The following is a 19,260-nucleotide window of genomic DNA, read 5'->3' as shown; positions in this document are numbered from 1 at the left end:
CTCGTCAATATTATTGATTGATGAAAAGGCAGAGAAATTGATATGTAGTGGACTTTTTGTGGTATTAATGTGCTCTGTTTTATCTTGTTGCCGCTGCTGTTATATTCCTGTGTCTGGCGAGATTCTATTAAGAACTCGTAGTGTATCAAACTTGCGATACCTTTGAGCATCCTTTAGTACCATGAACGAGAGGATCATATTAAATATTAAGTTTTATTTTACATATATATACTTATTCAAGTTATCTTCATCAAGTTTTCCTTTCATGTCTTAGAGGATTTATGGAAGAACTGAGGACATTTTTAGAAAATGAAAGTTGGGAAATATGTCCTGTGCGATCTGCTTTTTCCTCTGTTGATTTACAAGTAAGCTGTAGATTGTAAACTGATATACAAAAAAATTATAAAATTAAAAATATTATTTTTTTCATTTAAAATACTACCATATGTTAAAATGAAAAAATATATATTTCCATTGCGCAACAAAAAATGAAATTCTGTTTTATTACTATAATTCCTTCCCCATAATATTTTCTTTTGTTCCAATATGTTTGGTAAAATTTGCACAAACGTTGGATACATCTTTTTTCACCTCAGGAGTTCAGGTTTCTGAAACAAGAGCCAGCCGCACTTCCAGAAAACAACAGAGTTGAAAGAAGTTGTTCTTCCAGTAAACACAGTAGCTTCTTCAAAAAACAGTCAAAAGACTGCAACCCGTTTGAAGAAAAAATTGAAGAGGAGGAAACAGAAGACATAATGGCAACAAAAGTGGTATGGTATTTGAGTTAAACATTCATCTAAGTTTTCAAGAGAAATTATAATCATGTCCTGTTTATTTAACCATTTCTCAGCTCAATAGATATGTTTATATGAACATAGATACATACAACATACAAAGTGGCCACTTTTTCCTTTTTTATTACCTAATTCCTTAACTGTTAGTTTGAGAAAAAATTTCAACTATAAAAAAATGTTTCGAGTGTTGTTCAGAATCATGTAGAAGCTGTTCAAGTAAAAAAAAACTTTATTTCATACCAAAATCAACTAAATTATGGAACATTGAATTTTATGAGCCTTAGACAAATTGCATCAGAACCTCATGCATCATCCAACCAAGCTTCAAAAGACAGTTTACAAATTTGAGTGTTGTAACTGTTTAGAAAACTTTGAGGATGATGAATGGTGGAGAATGGATTTTTTTTTTTCAGATGTTCATATATTTGAAACATTTTTGTTATTAGAAGGTTTCTCTGAGACTAACAGTTAAGGAATTAGCTAGCGAACATCCTGTCTTGAGTCTTCTATTCTTGCCATGTGTGAATGCAGATATTTCTCATTCAATTTTTTCCCCCATCAGCAAGAAGAAAATGAAGAGGCCAACTACAACTCTGACAGTGATGATTCGGACATTCCTGATGAGCTGAAAAGAGATTTTATTGATGAAAATACCGGTGATTTTCCAAGCAAAATGTAAGAGTAAATTGAATTTGAATTTTAAATATTGCAGTAAAATGTTTATTTTAAGTATTGCAATGAAAGATATTTCTTTAGGTGTTCTACTGCTAAATTCCTTAGGTGTTTCTTTTGATGTACTTCTACTAGCTGTTTAAAATGCACAAAATAGTAACCTTTTTTTTAAATTCGGAATAATGAAATGCGTGTTCATGCAAATTGTTTGTGCTTGTCCTAATTACAAGACATGAATCTCTATAGCTTTAGTAGGGTAGGAATGGCCCGGAAAATAGAAACGAGAATGCATTTCTTTTACTGAATCAAAAAATATTCCAAAGGTTATTCATTTTCATTCATCTGTATTATTGCAATACTTCTGATTCAGAAATTTGTATAAATATTTGTGAAAAATACAACATGCTAATTATGCATGTGAAAAAATATTTCCTTTCTTATGGGAAAGTGAACTCGGAATGTAAAGAGAGGGTTTTGTTTTAGCTTTTGTGTTGTCTAAAACTAAGTACGTCAGATGCTTTTCATACTGCCTGTTCAAATTTGATTAAGTTTAGTTTGAGATTTCAAATTAAATTCATATTTTTAAAAATTCTATCTAGATGTATTCAAAAAATGTTAATGTTCAAAAGAGTTTTCAAATTATTTTTATCTTCCAGTAATTCTAGAACGAATAAAAAACTGACTTTTGGAACTCGGAAGAAACAAATACCGATTCTAACTAATACAGCTTTGAATGTTCTTCGTTCTTTTGGTATGTTATGCATCTATCACATGTTAATTGAAGTTACATTTTAATTATTTCATTAGTCATTTATATATATACATATTTATCGTGTCCTGCATGCCAAAAACATGAATGTGCAACTTTCCCCCTTTTTTTATCAGCTGGTTGAATGCCTTATTTTGGTATCTAAGTTTGCCAGAAACGTGAATGTGTGTCCCTATTGAAACACATGTTACAAAACATTTTAGGAAAATTACTTCCATAGAGTAACATGGGTAAATATTCAAACTTCATTTCCCATTTGTTCTGTTTTTTTCCTAGCGCATTGCAACATTCATGCTTCTGGTGTGAAGAAGATGTGTATTTGTTTTGGAATCAATAAAAATATATCTATCAAGTTTTGTCTCAGAATTTTCATTATTTTTGTGTTACTGTGTATTCACCATTCACATGAGTAGTGAAAATATTGTTCCTCCAAGAAAATGTGCTTAAAATGTTTTTGCTGTAGCTTCCTTTGTAAGCTGTCTTGAGCTTCTGAATTATGTGCCTTCCTTGAGCTCCAAAACCTCACAGTCCTCCCCATGACTTATTCCAGTGATTCTGGAAGTCTGACATTACAGATACCTGAGTGTCAAAGTGAACTGGTTAATATCGATTTATGCCTGTTCAGTTCTTTTTTTCATTATTCTTTTCTTCACTATTCTGAGGAGCCACAGATGAATGCAAATTAAGACAAGGAAGAGACAAAACTTTGAGAACTTTTGCCCTATTTGTATTAAATCAGTGCTTAAAATATAAGTTTATTAGTTTTTTGTGTATTTATCAAAATTCAGAAGTTGTAGCTCATTTCCAGGGAAACAAATTCAGTTTAGCAACTTTTATGCTAAAAATAATCAGGTAATTTATGGTGCATTTGCAGTCAGCTAACAGCATCTGTGATATACAGTAAAACTCTCCTCTTAATGGACACCCCTCGAATGCGGTCACTCCTCTTTTACGGCCAAATAATAATTTCCCCTTATAACAAATAGTATAACAAATATATAAGTATAACAAATTTATGTATTTCAAACTTCTGATTAATGGCCAGCCCTCTTTTACAGACAAATGTTTTTATCCTGCTGTTGTTCGCAAAAAATAGATTTTACTATATTTATAATTTTAGACTGGTTGAAAAAATTACACTGAAATGTATGTAGTGCTGTACTGCATTTTACACATTCAAGTTTGTTTTCAAATGTCCCTGCGTGTTTAATTTCATTTTAGTTATCTTTAATGACAAATAAAGCTCTCAATTTCTTTGTGTATGGGGATAGTGAACTGAATAATCATGATACAGTTGACACTTATTTTTACAAACCCATACAGACTCCTACAATTAGTTCATAAATGGGAATGACATTCATAAAAATGGTATATTGTTTGGGACCAGAAGACTAATTCATAAAATGTGCAGTTTGTAAATTGGTGATTCTTAAAATTGAGAGTCAACTGTATTTTTTTTTTATTTGGTTAAATATAGCTTTGGTTGGTATGTAAATATTAATAATAATAGTGCAATTGAATTTCTTATTTTTTGGATTTTTCACTTAGGAAAATATATGCAGATGATGAGTGTGTTGAAACCTATTGCCTTTGATGTCTTGATTTGTATGTCTCAGTTATTTGACTACTACATGTATTCGGTGAGTTTTAAATAAAAACTAGAAAAAACTAAATTTTCATGTGGCCTTAAAAAAAGATAATTTGAGCTAATATATTAGAAAAATAGGAATATTAGCCAACTGAGATAATCTAATATTATTTTCTTAAATTCAGCTAATTTATGAGAAAAACAATATTGGTCCATCTAACACTATCAACGATATCAGTTTTATGAGAGAAACATACTGCAAAAAAATTTAATCATTCAAGTATAAGGAATTAATTAAATTTGTTAAATCAGTTAATATTGTTCACATAGAATCATTGAACCAAAATCTTATATTTACTCATGCTGAAATAGAAAGGAATCTAAAAAAGGAACTGCCTATTCATGACTCAAAAGATGTGTATCTTTTGAATAAAACTGAAGAATTCTTTTTTTTCAGTTGCTTGTATGTACACTTATTTTTATAAAAAAGCTATAAGCATTGAAGGAAAATAATTTTCAGTTTGCAATGGAATGTGAAAGGTTTCTAATGTGCTCATATATTTCAATGCACATTGAATTCATATCAAACAATCAGTTGTTGAAAATAGTTCAATGATTGCTGTATGATATGAAATAACTTTATCTTGTTTGTCATAATTAATATGATTTGAGTAAAATCATGATTATAGCAAAAATCGAGAAAGTTTTTTTACTTGTTATTTTTTGACAAACTTTTCTTTCTTTATAGGTGCACTTGTTTTTTGCCAAAGAAATGGTATGATTTTTCATCATTTAAATAAGTGTTTAGTTAAATTTTTCTAGAATTTTTCTCATATGTTAAACCTGCAATTTAGTATTTGAATTCTAGAATGGTGGATATTTAAAGGGGTTATTACTCACATCTAAGGCCTGCCCTTATAAACGGGCTTGTTATATTCTGACATGTGCATGAGGAGTAAGCCAAAATTTTGCATGATGTCATGCCCACCATCAAAGTGATCTGTCAGGATATGTAACTACATGATACCCAAGTGCTGATTAAACTTTTAAAAATTGTGTTAATAATTGTTCATCACATAGACTACAACACCAGAATTCCCTGGATGGTTCCCGGAGGGGGGTTGCGAGTTGCAATTGCCCTCCCCAGAGTGTCCCAGACATGCTCTATAGGGTTAAGGTCTGGAGATCTGGCTGGCCAATCCATCCGGCGAATATTCTCTCTCTAGAAAATCGTCGAGCAGAAGAGCTCTATGTGGCCTCGCGTTATCGTCCATTAAAATGAACTCAGGGCCAACAGCACCCCTGAAAAGGCGAACATAGGGCTCCAAAACCTCATCCCTATACCTCACACCAGTCACAGTGCCTCTTTCAAAGACATGGAGAGGTGTGCGGCCATCCAACATGATGCCTGCCCAGACCATTAAACCTCCTCTGCCATAATGGTTGATTTCGCGGACATTGGAGGGTAGGTAGTGGGTCCCTGGTTCTCTCCATATGAACGTGCGGCGAGAGTCTGTGCTTAGGCTGAACCGGGACTCATCAGTGAAGAGAACGGTTACCCATTGATCCATAATCCAATCTCTATGCTCTCTGCACCATGATAAACGGATTCTCCTGTCCGTAGAAGTGAGCGGGACGCAAACAGCATGTCTTCTTGCAAACAACCCTCTCTCATGAAGTCTTTTGGAAACAGTCACCCTTGATACACGGGTTCCTGTGGCTGCATACAAGTCACGAGAGAGCTGAGAAGCTGTAGCACTCCTGTTACGCCTCGCTATAATCGACAAATGGCGATCTTCTCTGGACGACCTTGCCCAGGCTTTCTCTCGATGGATCCGGTATCCTGGAACTGTTTCCATAGGTTACACACGACGCTGGGCGTTAAATTGAACTCTCTACAAATCTGAACTTGAGATTGGCCTGCTTCTAGCCTCCCCACAATTCGCCACCTCATCCCATCATCTAAACGTTGGTGGTTACTCATTTTTACTGTTACAATTTGAAATTAACCAATTGCTGCAAAATAACACCAAGAAATTCGCCGATGTGTGCTAGCGAACGAAATGCGTCTTAACTTACACACGCTTATAAAGCCCGTGTCTCTACTGGCTCCACCTATACACACGTGTATGCTTACGTATTCGACGTACAAGATTTGCATTTTTGTCTAGAAGCAGTGGCTTTACATTCAGTTCAGTTCTTTTCATGAAATTCGATAAAATATGCAAATTCTCTTAATTTATTTCACCAGTGTACATAAGGTCAGTGACAAAAAAATATTACAGATATTTTATGAGTTAATTTTGTTAGATTTATGTGAAATTGTACAAATAATATTTATTGAACAAATTTTTACTATATTTGGCTCTTCATTAGCTTTAAAATTCCTCATGTAAACCTGGCCACGTCTATAAATAGTTATTTATTCACATTTGAAGTTTTTCTCATCGTGAGTTCAGCTCCAGCCCTATTTTTTATTTCAGACATGGGAATCATGAAAAACGCTGTTATTTTAAACTGACTCGGCTTGAATTTGACTTTTTACCGCTAAAGATGTAATAACAGTGACTAGAGAAAACTAAAGAGACATTTACTTGTATCCAAAATGTGTTAAAATTTTAGAGGTTTCACTATATATACATAATTTTGTTTACTTGAAAGATATATTTCACCCAATGTTTTCTTATTATTTTTGAAGTATTTTATCTGGTACAGCCAGTGCTGTCTTAATGCATGGGCACACCCAGGCACCTCAAGAGGAGAGGGGGCCTCACGGAAATGAGATCTGGTTGAAATTTTGTAGAATTTACCGAGTAGAGGGCCTCAAGAAACCACTTGGCCTGGGGCCTATGATGCTCTTAAGATGGTCCTGGTACAGCTGGTCTGGAAATGATATTCATCAGATTATATTTAAATTTAATTTCACTCCACATAGTGTATAAGTGTTCACTCAAATTGAGAATGATTTTGAAAGTGCTAATAAAATACACAAATTAAGACATTGTTTTCAAATATGTTCTATTTGATAGCCTTGTCTTTTGACTATTGCATTACATCTGCATTTGCATAAAAGTAGGATTTTTGTAAAAATAATTTTATTATTATTTTTGTAGAATTTCTTTCATCCCTGCTGCATAGTTCATCCAAGATAGTTGTTAGGTATTTAAAAAAATGGTTTTAAAAATCCAAAGGTACAACAATGGTTCATCAGCTCTACACCTAGGCACTTGGTAGGAATAAGATGAAATAGTGTGGGCTTGATTTCTGTTTCTTGTCTCATTTTTTTCTAGAAATGTGATTGTACTTCTGGTGGCATAGCTGATAACCACTTTGACCTGATGGAACTTGAGACTTTGAAGGTCATTAGGGTAAATTTTTGGAATATCTTTAAAAATATAAATCAGCCGATTCTTTTGGAAACAGAGTTTTCACATTTTATTTCAACTTCCCATTAAAAGGATGTCAGCAGTAGAGCATAATTTTTTACCATCTTTTAGCTATGGCTATTTAGTCTATTATGATATCATAGCTGACCTTGATACTAGGTTGTGCTACTATAGTGAAGCTATCCTCTATTTAATGTTTTGCACTTCTTTTTCAGTCATAAATGAATTTTTTTATATAATTCTGAATGAATAAATACCTGTGCTTCATTGCAATCGGGACAATGTTTTTTCACTTATTTTGTGCTGAATGACTTTCATATAAAAGTCTGCATTTACTTCAGCATCTTCCATTTAGCAATGTGTTGAGGTAGTAGACAAAGAACTGTACATATTTTTGTGTTCCTGAATCAAAGTCTTTATTAATTATTTCATTTTTCCTTGGATGCATATGTATGAAAAATTTTTGCAGTTTAGAAGGTATTTCTTTGTGTTTTTTCTCTTAGACAACGTTAAAACTGGGGATTTTTTTTTCCTTATAAATTGTTGATGTTGCTTTTTTCATGCTTTGAAATTTAAAAACCATGCTTCTTGCTGCATTTTTAGTTATTGAATATGAATATTTCTCTTTTGAAGGATAAAATATATTGCTTCCTTTTGTAAGGTATTTCACATCACGAATTAAATTTTCAGTATCAGCTAAATTTTCACTTCTCATGTGATAAGCTGGATTTCCTTTCTAGTTCATATAATATATTCAAAAACGTTTTTTTAAAATTTGAAATCAAAATCATTCCTGATATGTGTGAACACTCTTTTAGCATCAGTAGAAACGTGTGTTCATAGTAATATCCCAAAAAAGTTAACTTATCTTTGACTTGTATTAAAATATTTCTATTGAAAAGTTAATTTTCAGACCATACCAATGTTTACCACCATCACCTGCCTGAGCAGTACTACTGAACTTAGTCATTGCTGGCATCTGTTCTCATTTAGCATCCTCTGTACGTCCTTGAAACTGAACTGGTTTCTTTAAACTTTGATGTAGTACTTCCCCGTCCCTTTTCAGAATTAATAATATAATATAATATATCATTGTTTTTCAGTGTGACATGTCCGAAAATGTAGTGAGCAATAAGCTTAGAACAACGCTGAAACGAATTCGAGAGAATTTGGTATGTGAAGAAAGTGATCTTGAAGTATTTGATAACAGAAATAAAGTAAGTATAAAAATGTGCATTAAAATATCTTTCATAATATATTCATCATGCTATTCATTCTGAGAATGGCTATACTTTATATGATTTTTTTAGCTTTAAATTCATTAGCAGCTCATTAAACATCCATTTATAGCAAAATTACACTCATGAGCTACTCATTGAATAATTAACATGGCAATAGGAAATCTAGATAATGTTAATTGAAATGTGTGGCTCATTTTGCATGTCTTTTGTAAATACCTAAAACTCATCTGATGTGTCATTTCTTGAATACGTAAGGGATGATAGAGCTAAGTTATGAATGAGGGAAAAACATAAACAAGCTTTAAAAGGAAAGTTTGTCATTTAGGCAATTCTCACAATACTTAGGCAATGTTTATTTGTTCAAACACAGTATATGTTATCTTTGTGAGTTCTAGAATTATTTTTTTTAATTTCACTAACAGGTGCTAAATTTAACATTTGTGTGTAACACGTGTTATCATTGTTGTGAAATGAAATTCGTCTCAGAAGAATCTGCATACAGTTGGAGAGTGCCACTCTGTCAAAAATGTCTCTGGGTAGAAAAATTTATGCTGATCATGAAATATGAATGCCATGGTACTCCCACACATTTGGATGTTGGAGAATAATTGAAATATGTCTAGAGAGACCATAGTGAGTCTTAGTCTTAGCCAGGGGTGTGGGATGGAAAAAAAAATTACAACATGTTGACCGAGAGAGATTATTCAGAACTGAAGAGACATTTTGATACCTTTTTTTTTTTTTTTTTTAACTTTCAGTTCTAGGAATATTGTATCACATGAAATTGTAAAAGTTTCTTTTTCAATTAGCATTCATACTTTTTTCTATTTCAATTTGTAAAAATTCATTAATAACCAAAATATGTTTTGGTTCATTTACATTATTGTACCTCATGTTACTAGCATGTTGCACTTAGATTTGATGTTGTCATGAGTATGACTCAAGAAAAATGTCAGAAAACTTAATCAAGTGCCAAACAAACATATATACAGGGTGTCCTGTAAGTCATAATTCGACTTTTCTCTCATCAACCGTTGATCATAAAGTGTGGTTCCAACTTAAAAATGCTCAAAATGCGTTCAAAAGCAACCCTGTACCAGTTTCAAGAATGAAAATACATTGTGCAATAAAATAAAAAAATTAATTTTTTTATATGGTCCCCTGCCATCCAACTTCCACTTAGACAGTTGCTGCCTTGTCTCTTCTGAGGCCAACAAAAAAATTGTATGTTTCTAAGTGCTATATTCGCTGAAACATTTGAATTAAAAAATTAGAGAAAAATTTGGGAAAGAACAGCATAAATGAGAAAAAGGAGCATTGTCCATTAGTTTTGTGCTGTTCTTTCCCAATTTTTCTCCAACTTTTAAATTGAAATATATCACTAAGCATGAATTTTTTTTGTTGGCCTTAGAAAAGACAGGGCAACAACTTCCTAATTTGAACTTTTAGGACAGCGTGTCCATACAAAAATTTATTTTTCATTCAGCCACATACAGTAGAACCTCGTTTATCCGAACATCAATTTTCTAAACAATTCTGTCAACCGAACAACTTTTCAACCTAACTCATTTTCAGTTTTATATAGTGATGCTCAACAGTTGGCATTTTCTTCAAACTTGAATTCTCTTTTATCTCAACTCGATAGGTTGCTCTATTGTACAACAATTCACTTCCAAACAATTGTACATACTGTTCCTGTGAGCTGTAGATAGGTAAGCAGGGGACAGATCTGGGTACAGTGTACATAGTTATAAACGATTGACAAACAAACAAACATATGAACAGGAGCAGATTTAGCTGTCATTTTTTTTTTCATCTGACAAATTCAATTTATTCCTTTGCTTCATCATTCCGAACTTTTTACTTTTTTCAACACCCCAACACCCTTCAGTCCCGATGTGTTCAGATAATCGAGGTTCTACTGTACTGTATTTTCCACTCTCAAAACTGATACAGGGTGGTTCCTGAACATATTTTGAGCATCACTTAAATTAGAACCATTTCTCGATGATGAATAGTTGAAGTGATAAAGCGCAAGTTAGGACTGGACTTACAGGACATGTTGTATATTGTTGTACCAGCTGGAATTAATAAGTGAAGAACAATTCATTGGAACTTTTCCCAAATTTCGAAAAATGTTTAAATTTAAAAAGCTTTTAAATTTAAACATACAAAATTTTAAGTTTAAATTTTAAAAATGTTTAAATTCAAAAAACAAACTAAAAAAAAGTTACTATTTTTTAAACAATAACTTTTTTTTAGTTTGTTTTTTGAATTTATTTAAAAAAAAGCCATAATTTAAATATTAACAGCAGCCAAAAAAAGTATTTAATTAAAATTTATAAACTCTTTTACATATTATTTAATACAGATAATTAATGTAATTGATTACAGAAAAAAAACAAATAGACCACTGGTTATCCAAGGGGGTGCGGGAAGGTAAGTCGTATTACATTGGGCGTGTGGGATGGAAAAGGTTAAGAATCACTGGTTTAGACAATAGATTGCATGGTGTGCACCACTATTTCAGTGTATATTTCACATTGAAACTTTCTCATCTTTGAGATCATATCTTCACGACTTTAAAAAGGAATTAGTTCTGATATTGTAATTAAAAATCCAGAATAAACTGCTGAAAAAAATTATTATTGTTTTGCATTATGTATTAGGGGACTGTAAAAATTCATGGCAGATAATGTGGAGCGCACACAAAAACAAAATAAATAAATAAAAAATAGTAAAAAAATCCACTTGACGTAATCAGTTGCATGGCTGCCATTTTCTACAATTTTCTTCCAGTTTTTAACATTCTTAGATTCCTTTCTCTTAAAAATGTGTTTCATTAAAAGATCATGAGATAGTTTTGGGCTGATTAGTTGTATGGAATCAAACTTCTTGCCATTTACGCTCTTGAAGTATTCAAGCGAAGAAACATGTTTAGAAAAATTCCTCTCAAGCACCAATTGTTTTCATTAAATAGGTTCTAACTTTCAATTGACTGATCAGCCCCCCCCCCCCACCTTTTTCCATTAATGCACAACTTGATTCTTGATTTAATTTTGTTGATTTGTTAAAAAAATATAACTTTATTTCTTTTCATTTGATAGGATAAAGTACCTCCACCAACTCTTTCTGTAGCCGTTAATTTACTGAGGATTGAAGATTTAAATGGGCTTTCAGAGCGGGTTGCAGCAGCTGAATCATTGTAAGTTCGGATTTTAAAATTGTCTGTTATAAATTTTTTTATTCAACAAATTTCTTTTTGAATAATTTCTTTATTATTTTTAAATTTTTAAACTTTAACTTTATTTTATTTTTAAATACAATATTAGAATTTTTCTTTTTTTTTGTTTCAGAGTATTTCTAGCTGAACAGTTTCAGCTCCTCCATCCACACCTTGAAGTTCTCATACCAACTTCGAAACGAGCATTTCTCCAACAGTTCTGTTCTCAGGTTAGTTGATTTAATAGACCATCCTTTTATAAAAGACTTCAAGACAACATAGAAAATTTTACTTTGAAGTATATATTACGGTATTGAAAATAAGTTGCTTAAATACTACCACAGGCAACATCATGCAAATCAAGCTAAACTATTTCATATTTGATTATGCTTTGGGTCAAATTGTGTTTTTATACATTTTTTCAATTTCTCAAGATCACTCAATGACAGAATTCTCATCTAAAGTGAATAAAAACCAAATATGGTGTTATGGAAAGTATAAAAATCAATCCACCATACAGTAAAAAACTCCTGCTAAAACTACTTTACAGCTGTTTCAGAAACTATATTCCTTTCTCAAAGAACTAAAAATGATGCATGATTTGCCTAGTTCCTATACAGTGTTTATAGCATGGGTGCACAGCCTGTTCCATCTGCAGGTGATGATTCATATTCGATATGGCTACCTGCTCGTGAGACACAAACTAATGTACTTATCACATTGTGTGGATTGATATTATTTTTACAAGCACTTTTTGCAGGATGAATTTAGTCTGCAATCCAGAGGTTTTGCACCCTTGCCTTAGCATGGAATTTATTGTCCAGCTTGTTGAACAAATTTGTAATTGTTTACTTTTTTTTCCTCATTACAGACCATCAGCCAGGCAGCTGAACTACGCAGACCTGTATACATGGCTGTGGCAGCAAAATCCGTGGACTACAATCAAATTGTCACTCTTATGTCATATGTGAAATGGGATATTCAAGAAATCATGTCCCAGCATAGTAGTTATGTTGACATTTTGCTTAGGGTAAGGTTATAAAGTTTTAATGGCTATAAATCTGTGATGCAAGCATATTTTTTGTCTAAGCCATGATATTTATCAATGTCAGTGAGATATTAGCCCCTTAACTGAGCAAAAAATTCCATGTCTGTTTTTCAGTCTCATTGTTTTTTAGTTAAAGAAAAAATTTGTTCAAAACATATTTATTGAGGAACCATTTTGTGAATTTCAGTGTCTGCTTTTTTAAGAAGTCATTTGTTTTCATAAGAATTTGAATTCTACTATTGCTCATAAACGACTTAGTATTCAAAGGGTTAATGAGAATATCAAACAAGCAATTTTTTTCTCACTTTGGATTCGGAAGATAGATACAAACACTTTCTTGAACCGCAGACATGAACTAGATTTATCAGGATTGCATAACATAACACTTTCTGGAAGTTGTTTGTTTGGGTTCGAAGACCGTCATAAGTTTGAGTTTGTTCTCAACGTTTTCCCAACACTAGTGGTTGGTATCATCAGGAGAATTGATAAAACTGGATCAAAGTCAAGTTTTCTGGAGTCTCCAGTTGACTTTGATCCAGTTTTAACAATTCTCCTAATGATGCCAACCACTAGTGTTGGGGAAACGTTGACAACTAACTCAAACGGACGACAGTCTTCGAACCCAAACGAACAATTTTCATCAAATGATGGCCACGAAAACCTTATCAACTATTTCCTTTTTGGAAGGTTACATTATTCCTTACAAGTTTTTCAGAGGAATGTTTACAACGAGCATGTGTGGCTTAGTTGTAACAGTCATGTTATATATGCATGATATTATAGATTGTATTTCATATAAATTAATAAGATCTTACTTTTGCTGATCTAAGAAAAACTCTTAATAAATGAAAAAATAACTTATCAGGGATTTCCAGTTTGTATCATATCGAATACATGATTTAAAAAAAAGATATTTTTTTTTTCTCTGACCATATTGCTATTCATTTTAGGAACTACAAATTTTCAGTATGAGACTTCTAGAAGTTTCCAAGAGAGTTCCGATTCCCAAGGAAGCGCATGATCTGCTTTGGGAACACTGCATCAAGTTGTCCAATCATGCTTTCATTGAAGGGTAAGTTTGTGTGGAAATAACATCCACAGTTCATTTTACTGATCTGTATTACTAGTTTATAATCGGGAGATAACTTTCACATATATTCATGGACGTCCTCCTTTATCCTTGAAGTATCATAATAGTTTTAAATAGGTCAGTGCATTAGCCTTTGTGACAAATAATTTTCTTTTTCTCCTTATCTTGACAGTCTTGCATATTATAACTTTCTTGAAATAGATTTTCTCAAGCAAAAAAGTGCACCAATGGAGGCCGTGCACTTATGCAGCTGGACTATCAACAGTTTTTAAGTAAAGTGGAAAGCATGACAGACCTAAGACCAATCCCTGAGAAAGATCAAGTTGAAGGCTACATTAAAGCTTACTATTTATTAGAATCAAGCTTGGAACAATGGATACGGTCTCACAGAGTATGTTGCTCGTGTATTCAAAAAAAGAAGTACATAATCTAATATAGCTCCAGTCGAACCCTGATTTAACAGCACCATTTGTCTCACAGAATTCTGGTACTATAACAAGTTTGGCATTATATACAATCACAAATTACAGCTGTGTTATCCCTTTATATTAAATATTTATTCACCCAAAATTCCTGGTGCTAAGCAGTTTTTTGGCATGACATCAAGGTGCTATAACAGGGTTTGACTGTATATATCATTCTACTTATTCAGTAGTATTTTTCTATATTTTTTCCCCTGTAAAACTATTGTAAAATTATCTTTAAATATTACTTAAATAAATGTAATATTACTTGCATTACCATTTCCCAGAGTGGTACATCTTCAAATTCAGAATTTTTGGTACCACTTGAATATGCACTGATGTGAATTTATTGGTCTATCATAGGCAGGTAGATACAGAAAATTAACGAAAAACAAGATAAGACCCTCATGTTTATTGAAACATCTCTCTTTACACTGTATATTTAATATTAGGGAGAAATAAATAGAAGATAAATGTGACTATACATTATATTTTGTGTTACTCTACTCAATTTTTTACACAGAAAATTTGTCTCGGTTTTCGTCAGCGTGATCTCGCTGCTAATTTTTGCTATCCTGCTCAGTGTGCCGTTGTTTCTCATTGTGTGAACGTCACCCTACGTGTCTAGCCAAAAAATTCCATGGGGCCAAAGAAAGTTTTTAGAATCAGCAGCCCTTCAAAGAAAGCCAAGAACACAATTGAGTTGAAGGAAATCATTGAAAGCTGGTCCTAGTGTCAAAAGGCAAAGAAGGGAAGTGACCCTAGATAGTGTCTTGATACCTAAGGTCCTTATGGAGGGGAATTCTCCCTGCCAGATAATGTCTGCACCTCTCTACCCCCTACCTCGCCATCTTCCATATGTCAAAAGAAAGGTATAAATCAGAAAGGTATAAAAATGTAATGTGTTAAATGTTCATTTATTCTTCACATTAGTCTTTTATATTCATTTTATATTAATTTCTTATTGTTTTTAGTATTAAACACTACATGCATTCTCTATAAAATGTGTGTTTGGTATTATTTTGGAGGGGCTAGAACTAATTAATTGAATGTGCATTGATTCATATGGAAATAATTGCCTCAGATTTCATCTATTGTTTTCGAATAGAGTATTAATGAAAACCGAGGTATCACTGCAGGTATTTTCACTCGGAATTCCAAATAATATAATCATTGTTTGGGTTTAAGTATTCTTTATCTTGTTTCATGAACAGGAATATACCAGCAAACAGCTGATCGGACTGGTAAACTGCATCACACAGCTCAACAAGAAAGGAAGGCAAAGGCTCCTGAATCTCATCGATGAATATGACAAGTTAAAAAGGTGATCCATGTGAAACCTAGAAGAATCATGTTCAGTAGGGAAAGTACTTCTGTGCGGTGTCTTCAAAATAAAACAGTTGCTGGACAACAAAGTTTCATAGTATTTGACATTGTGATCATGAACATCTGCTGATATGAGGAGATAGATAAGTAATATTGTGACAATTGTTTGTATCCAGCTGGTTAGGATTTTAAAAATTAAAAAAAATAATAAAAACTTTTAAGTGTTAACTCAGATTTTATAGAAGTTTCTGCTTTTTATGTACATAGTTAATGGTTTCCAACTTTCAGAATTTAATGTCTGTAAATGTTTGTGATAATATTGTGGAGTTTTGAAAGATGCTAAAATGAGCACAGTTGCCCTCCATAGCAGCACAAATACAAATACAAAAACAACGCCACAACAGGCAAAATGCCCAACGAGGTGGCTGATAATACATGACATTACATGTTGATAAAAACTTTCCTTTGTTACACCACTAATCAATTACAGTAGTATACTGTACTAAAACAGTGCTGAAGATTTCTCAAGCACTCCTCCCCCTGTTTATGTACACATAATAAAAAAACCTATACTTATTTCTTAGAATTCACATTTTTCATACTATGATTTTGGAAGCTTTCAGCACTTATACATGAAACATGCATAACCAACATCATAAATGTGTTATGGCTATGCAACACACACACACGCACAACACATTTCAGCATGTACCAATATATTAGAAATTCTATACAGGAATGTTTACGAGGTGAAAGTATGGTTAAGTAGTACTAATAGCACTTGTACAGATTTTGTCACGTGTTAGCTACTGTTTTGGAAAATTATACCTTGAAGAATTCAACTATTAAAGTTCTGAAAAATTTCTAAATATATCAATGAACTGAATTGCATTTCAACCATTTAGAATTGGTTATGAATATCCCGCAAATATTTTCCAATGCATATTTGTTTGCAGCATACATACAATAAAACAATAATTATGTCAAAGTTGAATTATTTTTTCTGAAAAGTTGCAATGCATATATCAGTGCAGCATCTGTGTACATTATGTTAAGTTCAAAAATTTATTTCAATAATTTTTTCCACCACTTCAAATCACTTATTCCAAGAAATAGGGCAGTTGCTTCCTCCATGCATGAAAAGCAAATTGAACACCTTACAAAATTAAATTTAATGGAATTTGCAAACTAATTATACATCCATATGGCAAAAATCCACCAAGAGCAACAATCATTTGAAATATAATAATAAGGAAAATAGCCAGTGGATTGAACAATATCTTGCTCATTTACTATTTCATAGTGAAATCAAATGTTTGATAGTTCTAGTGGTGTTTGTGTGTTGGACTTGTCAAATGACCATTGTGAATGTGTATCATTATGTGCTCATTTTTCTTAGTTTCCCTACCACTAGTGGTGGGTGACCCATCAAGATATATAACTTATTATTAAATTTAAAGATTTTTTCTTAGCTGGAAAATCCATAACTTTTCAACAGCTGATAAACCAATAATTGCAGCATGTGCTTATGCTTTTTTCAGCCTGTCAGGCACTGATTGTTCTCATTGGTCTTAGTGAATATTCAGTTGTTGATGTCTTGTGAGTGGCATCTTTACGTCCTTGGATAAGGTGCAAACAGTCCAATTTGTTCCCTCACTAATTTCCTTGGAACGGAGCCAGGATCCACACCCCCTGCTGAACATCATCGCTTCTTGCCAATTGTAGGCATTTTTATGTTCAAATAGTTTAATATGAGGGAAGCTTTCTTCATTTACTAGCACCTGGGTCTCAAAGAATTGGATTATATGGTCGTACCATATAACCATTGGTTAGTTTTGAGAAACATAGAGAAAAATGAATTCATAGTGAGAACTGGTTTTTTTTTTTGCCCTAAGAATCATGAATCCTGACACTTGTTGCCCCAGAACATGTTACAAAAAAAATTGTCCTAAATATGGCAATTCATTGCCATACTTCCAATCAATTTTTTTTGCAATATCCAACTAAGAAAGTCTTTAATACTAAATCCACGCCAATCATTTGTTCATACCTACTTCATAATCAATCTGGAAAACTTGTACATGAATAGTTAATCTAGTCATGAGTCATCAAACATTGCAATACAAAATTGGTATTTTATTTTATGCTTTTATTGGTTAAACAAATTAATTATATTGAATGAAGAGAACAGGAGTGTTCTTTGTGTACATATTTGTGACAAATTTTACGTATTGATTGTATAAATTATACAATATTTGCACATTCCATTTCTGTCTTTCTCATCATGTAATGCAAATAATCTGAATATGTGTCTGAATAAGTTTTGTTCATTTTTTAATTTATTTTTATATGATGTAAGGTACAAGGATATCAAAAAAAAGAAAAGATTCTTTGTCTTGTGATTATTTATCCAGGAGTATTGTTATTTTTCTAAGTTTCAATAAAAGTTTTCTATTTCGTCATTATGAAAAAAAAGGTGAATTACCATAATTTTCTGTATATATTCAAGGGACCAAAAATTTTACTCACTTTACCTGATCCTAATTCTATAATATACTACGAAATGGGACCAAACATTTTTATGACCGACAATGAAATTTGCAATGAAATTTCTATATAACTATTTCTCTAGGGAAGCATATGTATCTAGCTAGCTTCTATTTACTTGTTTCAATGAGGTTTGCATGTATAAGAAAATATTTGACTACAAAAATGTTTAGCCTTACAAAGCAGTCAGGTATCCTGCTGTTTGAAAGGGACCCTCCCAGAGGTGATGGTTAGCATGTAAATATGCCAATCACCTTTCTCATTCATCAATAATGATTCTTCCAACATGACCACACCCCTCAAGATTATATGCTTATATCGCTGTGGCAGCAGAGCCTGGTAGTGTTGAATTCATTGTTATGTATGAGGGAATGGAAAATAGCCAGAACTGTTCTTTACTTGGAAAAAGAAGTTATGCTTGTTTTTGGCTGAGAAACGGTAGTTTAAAGTCTCCTGTATAATATGCACACAAAAATTTGTATTATCTACAATTTTTTTTTTTGCAAATTACTTTTGTCAAATTCTCATTTAAAATGATACAAAAGCCACCACTTAAAATGCCTAATGAGATGGCTGAAAAAAAATGCTCTTAAAAATTATGGTTGTCTCATCCAAGTATGAAGAGCTTCTTGATTTATCGCAATACATTTATCATATTTTTTTTTAATCATGTCAATTGTGTTGGAATTCGTGACCCTCCAGAAATAAGCTATTCTATTTGTTAACAACCATATTAGACAAAAACTTCCTGTGATACCACAATCTAGAATTATCTCTTAACAATTGATATTGGTGTCTCCTTGTTGAAGCAATTGATTGACAATGTATCAATAACTCGACCCATTTTATCCATCCCATTAAAAATTTTAGACACTTGATCATATACCCTCCCTGACACCTGTTCTTTTAAAAAAAAATCGTCTCTTCATAGCTTAAACCCTGTGTGCCATCAAGAGTGTACGTGGCTCTTTGTACCCTGTCAACCAAGTCTATGTCCCTCTGCAGGTATGGTTTCCAAATCCTAATTCAGGGGTGGGAACTTTGTGCCGCACTGCGCCAAAACTAATATCTTGCGCCATCCTGATCCAATAGCGTATTTTCGTATTTTTCTG

At 32.5% G+C, this 19,260-nt stretch overlaps 1 protein-coding gene across 4 annotated transcripts in view; it reads left to right on the top strand.

Annotated features, from left to right (window-relative positions):
* Positions 1–18,063, top strand: part of Vps50 (vacuolar protein sorting 50) — a 30,341-nt gene extending 12,278 nt beyond the window's left edge. For 2 of the 4 annotated variants that reach the window (XM_089231259.1, XM_089231258.1), the window contains exons 14-27: positions 275–365; positions 597–770; positions 1,357–1,469; positions 2,123–2,217; positions 3,784–3,875; positions 4,572–4,598; positions 7,114–7,191; positions 8,313–8,426; positions 11,558–11,655; positions 11,807–11,903; positions 12,545–12,703; positions 13,672–13,793; positions 14,013–14,202; positions 15,490–18,063. In XM_089231259.1, the coding sequence (XP_089087385.1) occupies positions 275–365; positions 597–770; positions 1,357–1,469; positions 2,123–2,217; positions 3,784–3,875; positions 4,572–4,598; positions 7,114–7,191; positions 8,313–8,426; positions 11,558–11,655; positions 11,807–11,903; positions 12,545–12,703; positions 13,672–13,793; positions 14,013–14,202; positions 15,490–15,603 (1,564 nt within the window). In that variant the 3' untranslated portion in view covers positions 15,604–18,063. The remainder of the gene's footprint in view (positions 1–274; positions 366–596; positions 771–1,356; positions 1,470–2,122; positions 2,218–3,783; positions 3,876–4,571; positions 4,599–7,113; positions 7,192–8,312; positions 8,427–11,557; positions 11,656–11,806; positions 11,904–12,544; positions 12,704–13,671; positions 13,794–14,012; positions 14,203–15,489) is intronic. The other 2 variants (XM_089231260.1, XM_089231261.1) reach the window with 2 other exon arrangements.
* The last annotated feature ends 1,197 nt before the right edge of the window (positions 18,064–19,260 follow it).

This window comes from Pholcus phalangioides, unplaced genomic scaffold (assembly GCF_987345545.1).
Source record: "Pholcus phalangioides strain wild (caught in Gottingen) unplaced genomic scaffold, Ppha-v1.0 ptg000004l_1, whole genome shotgun sequence".
Classification (NCBI taxonomy): Eukaryota; Metazoa; Arthropoda; class Arachnida; order Araneae; family Pholcidae; genus Pholcus; species Pholcus phalangioides.
Note: the sequence above shows the minus strand (reverse complement) of the source record. Positions and strands in the feature narration are given on the sequence as shown.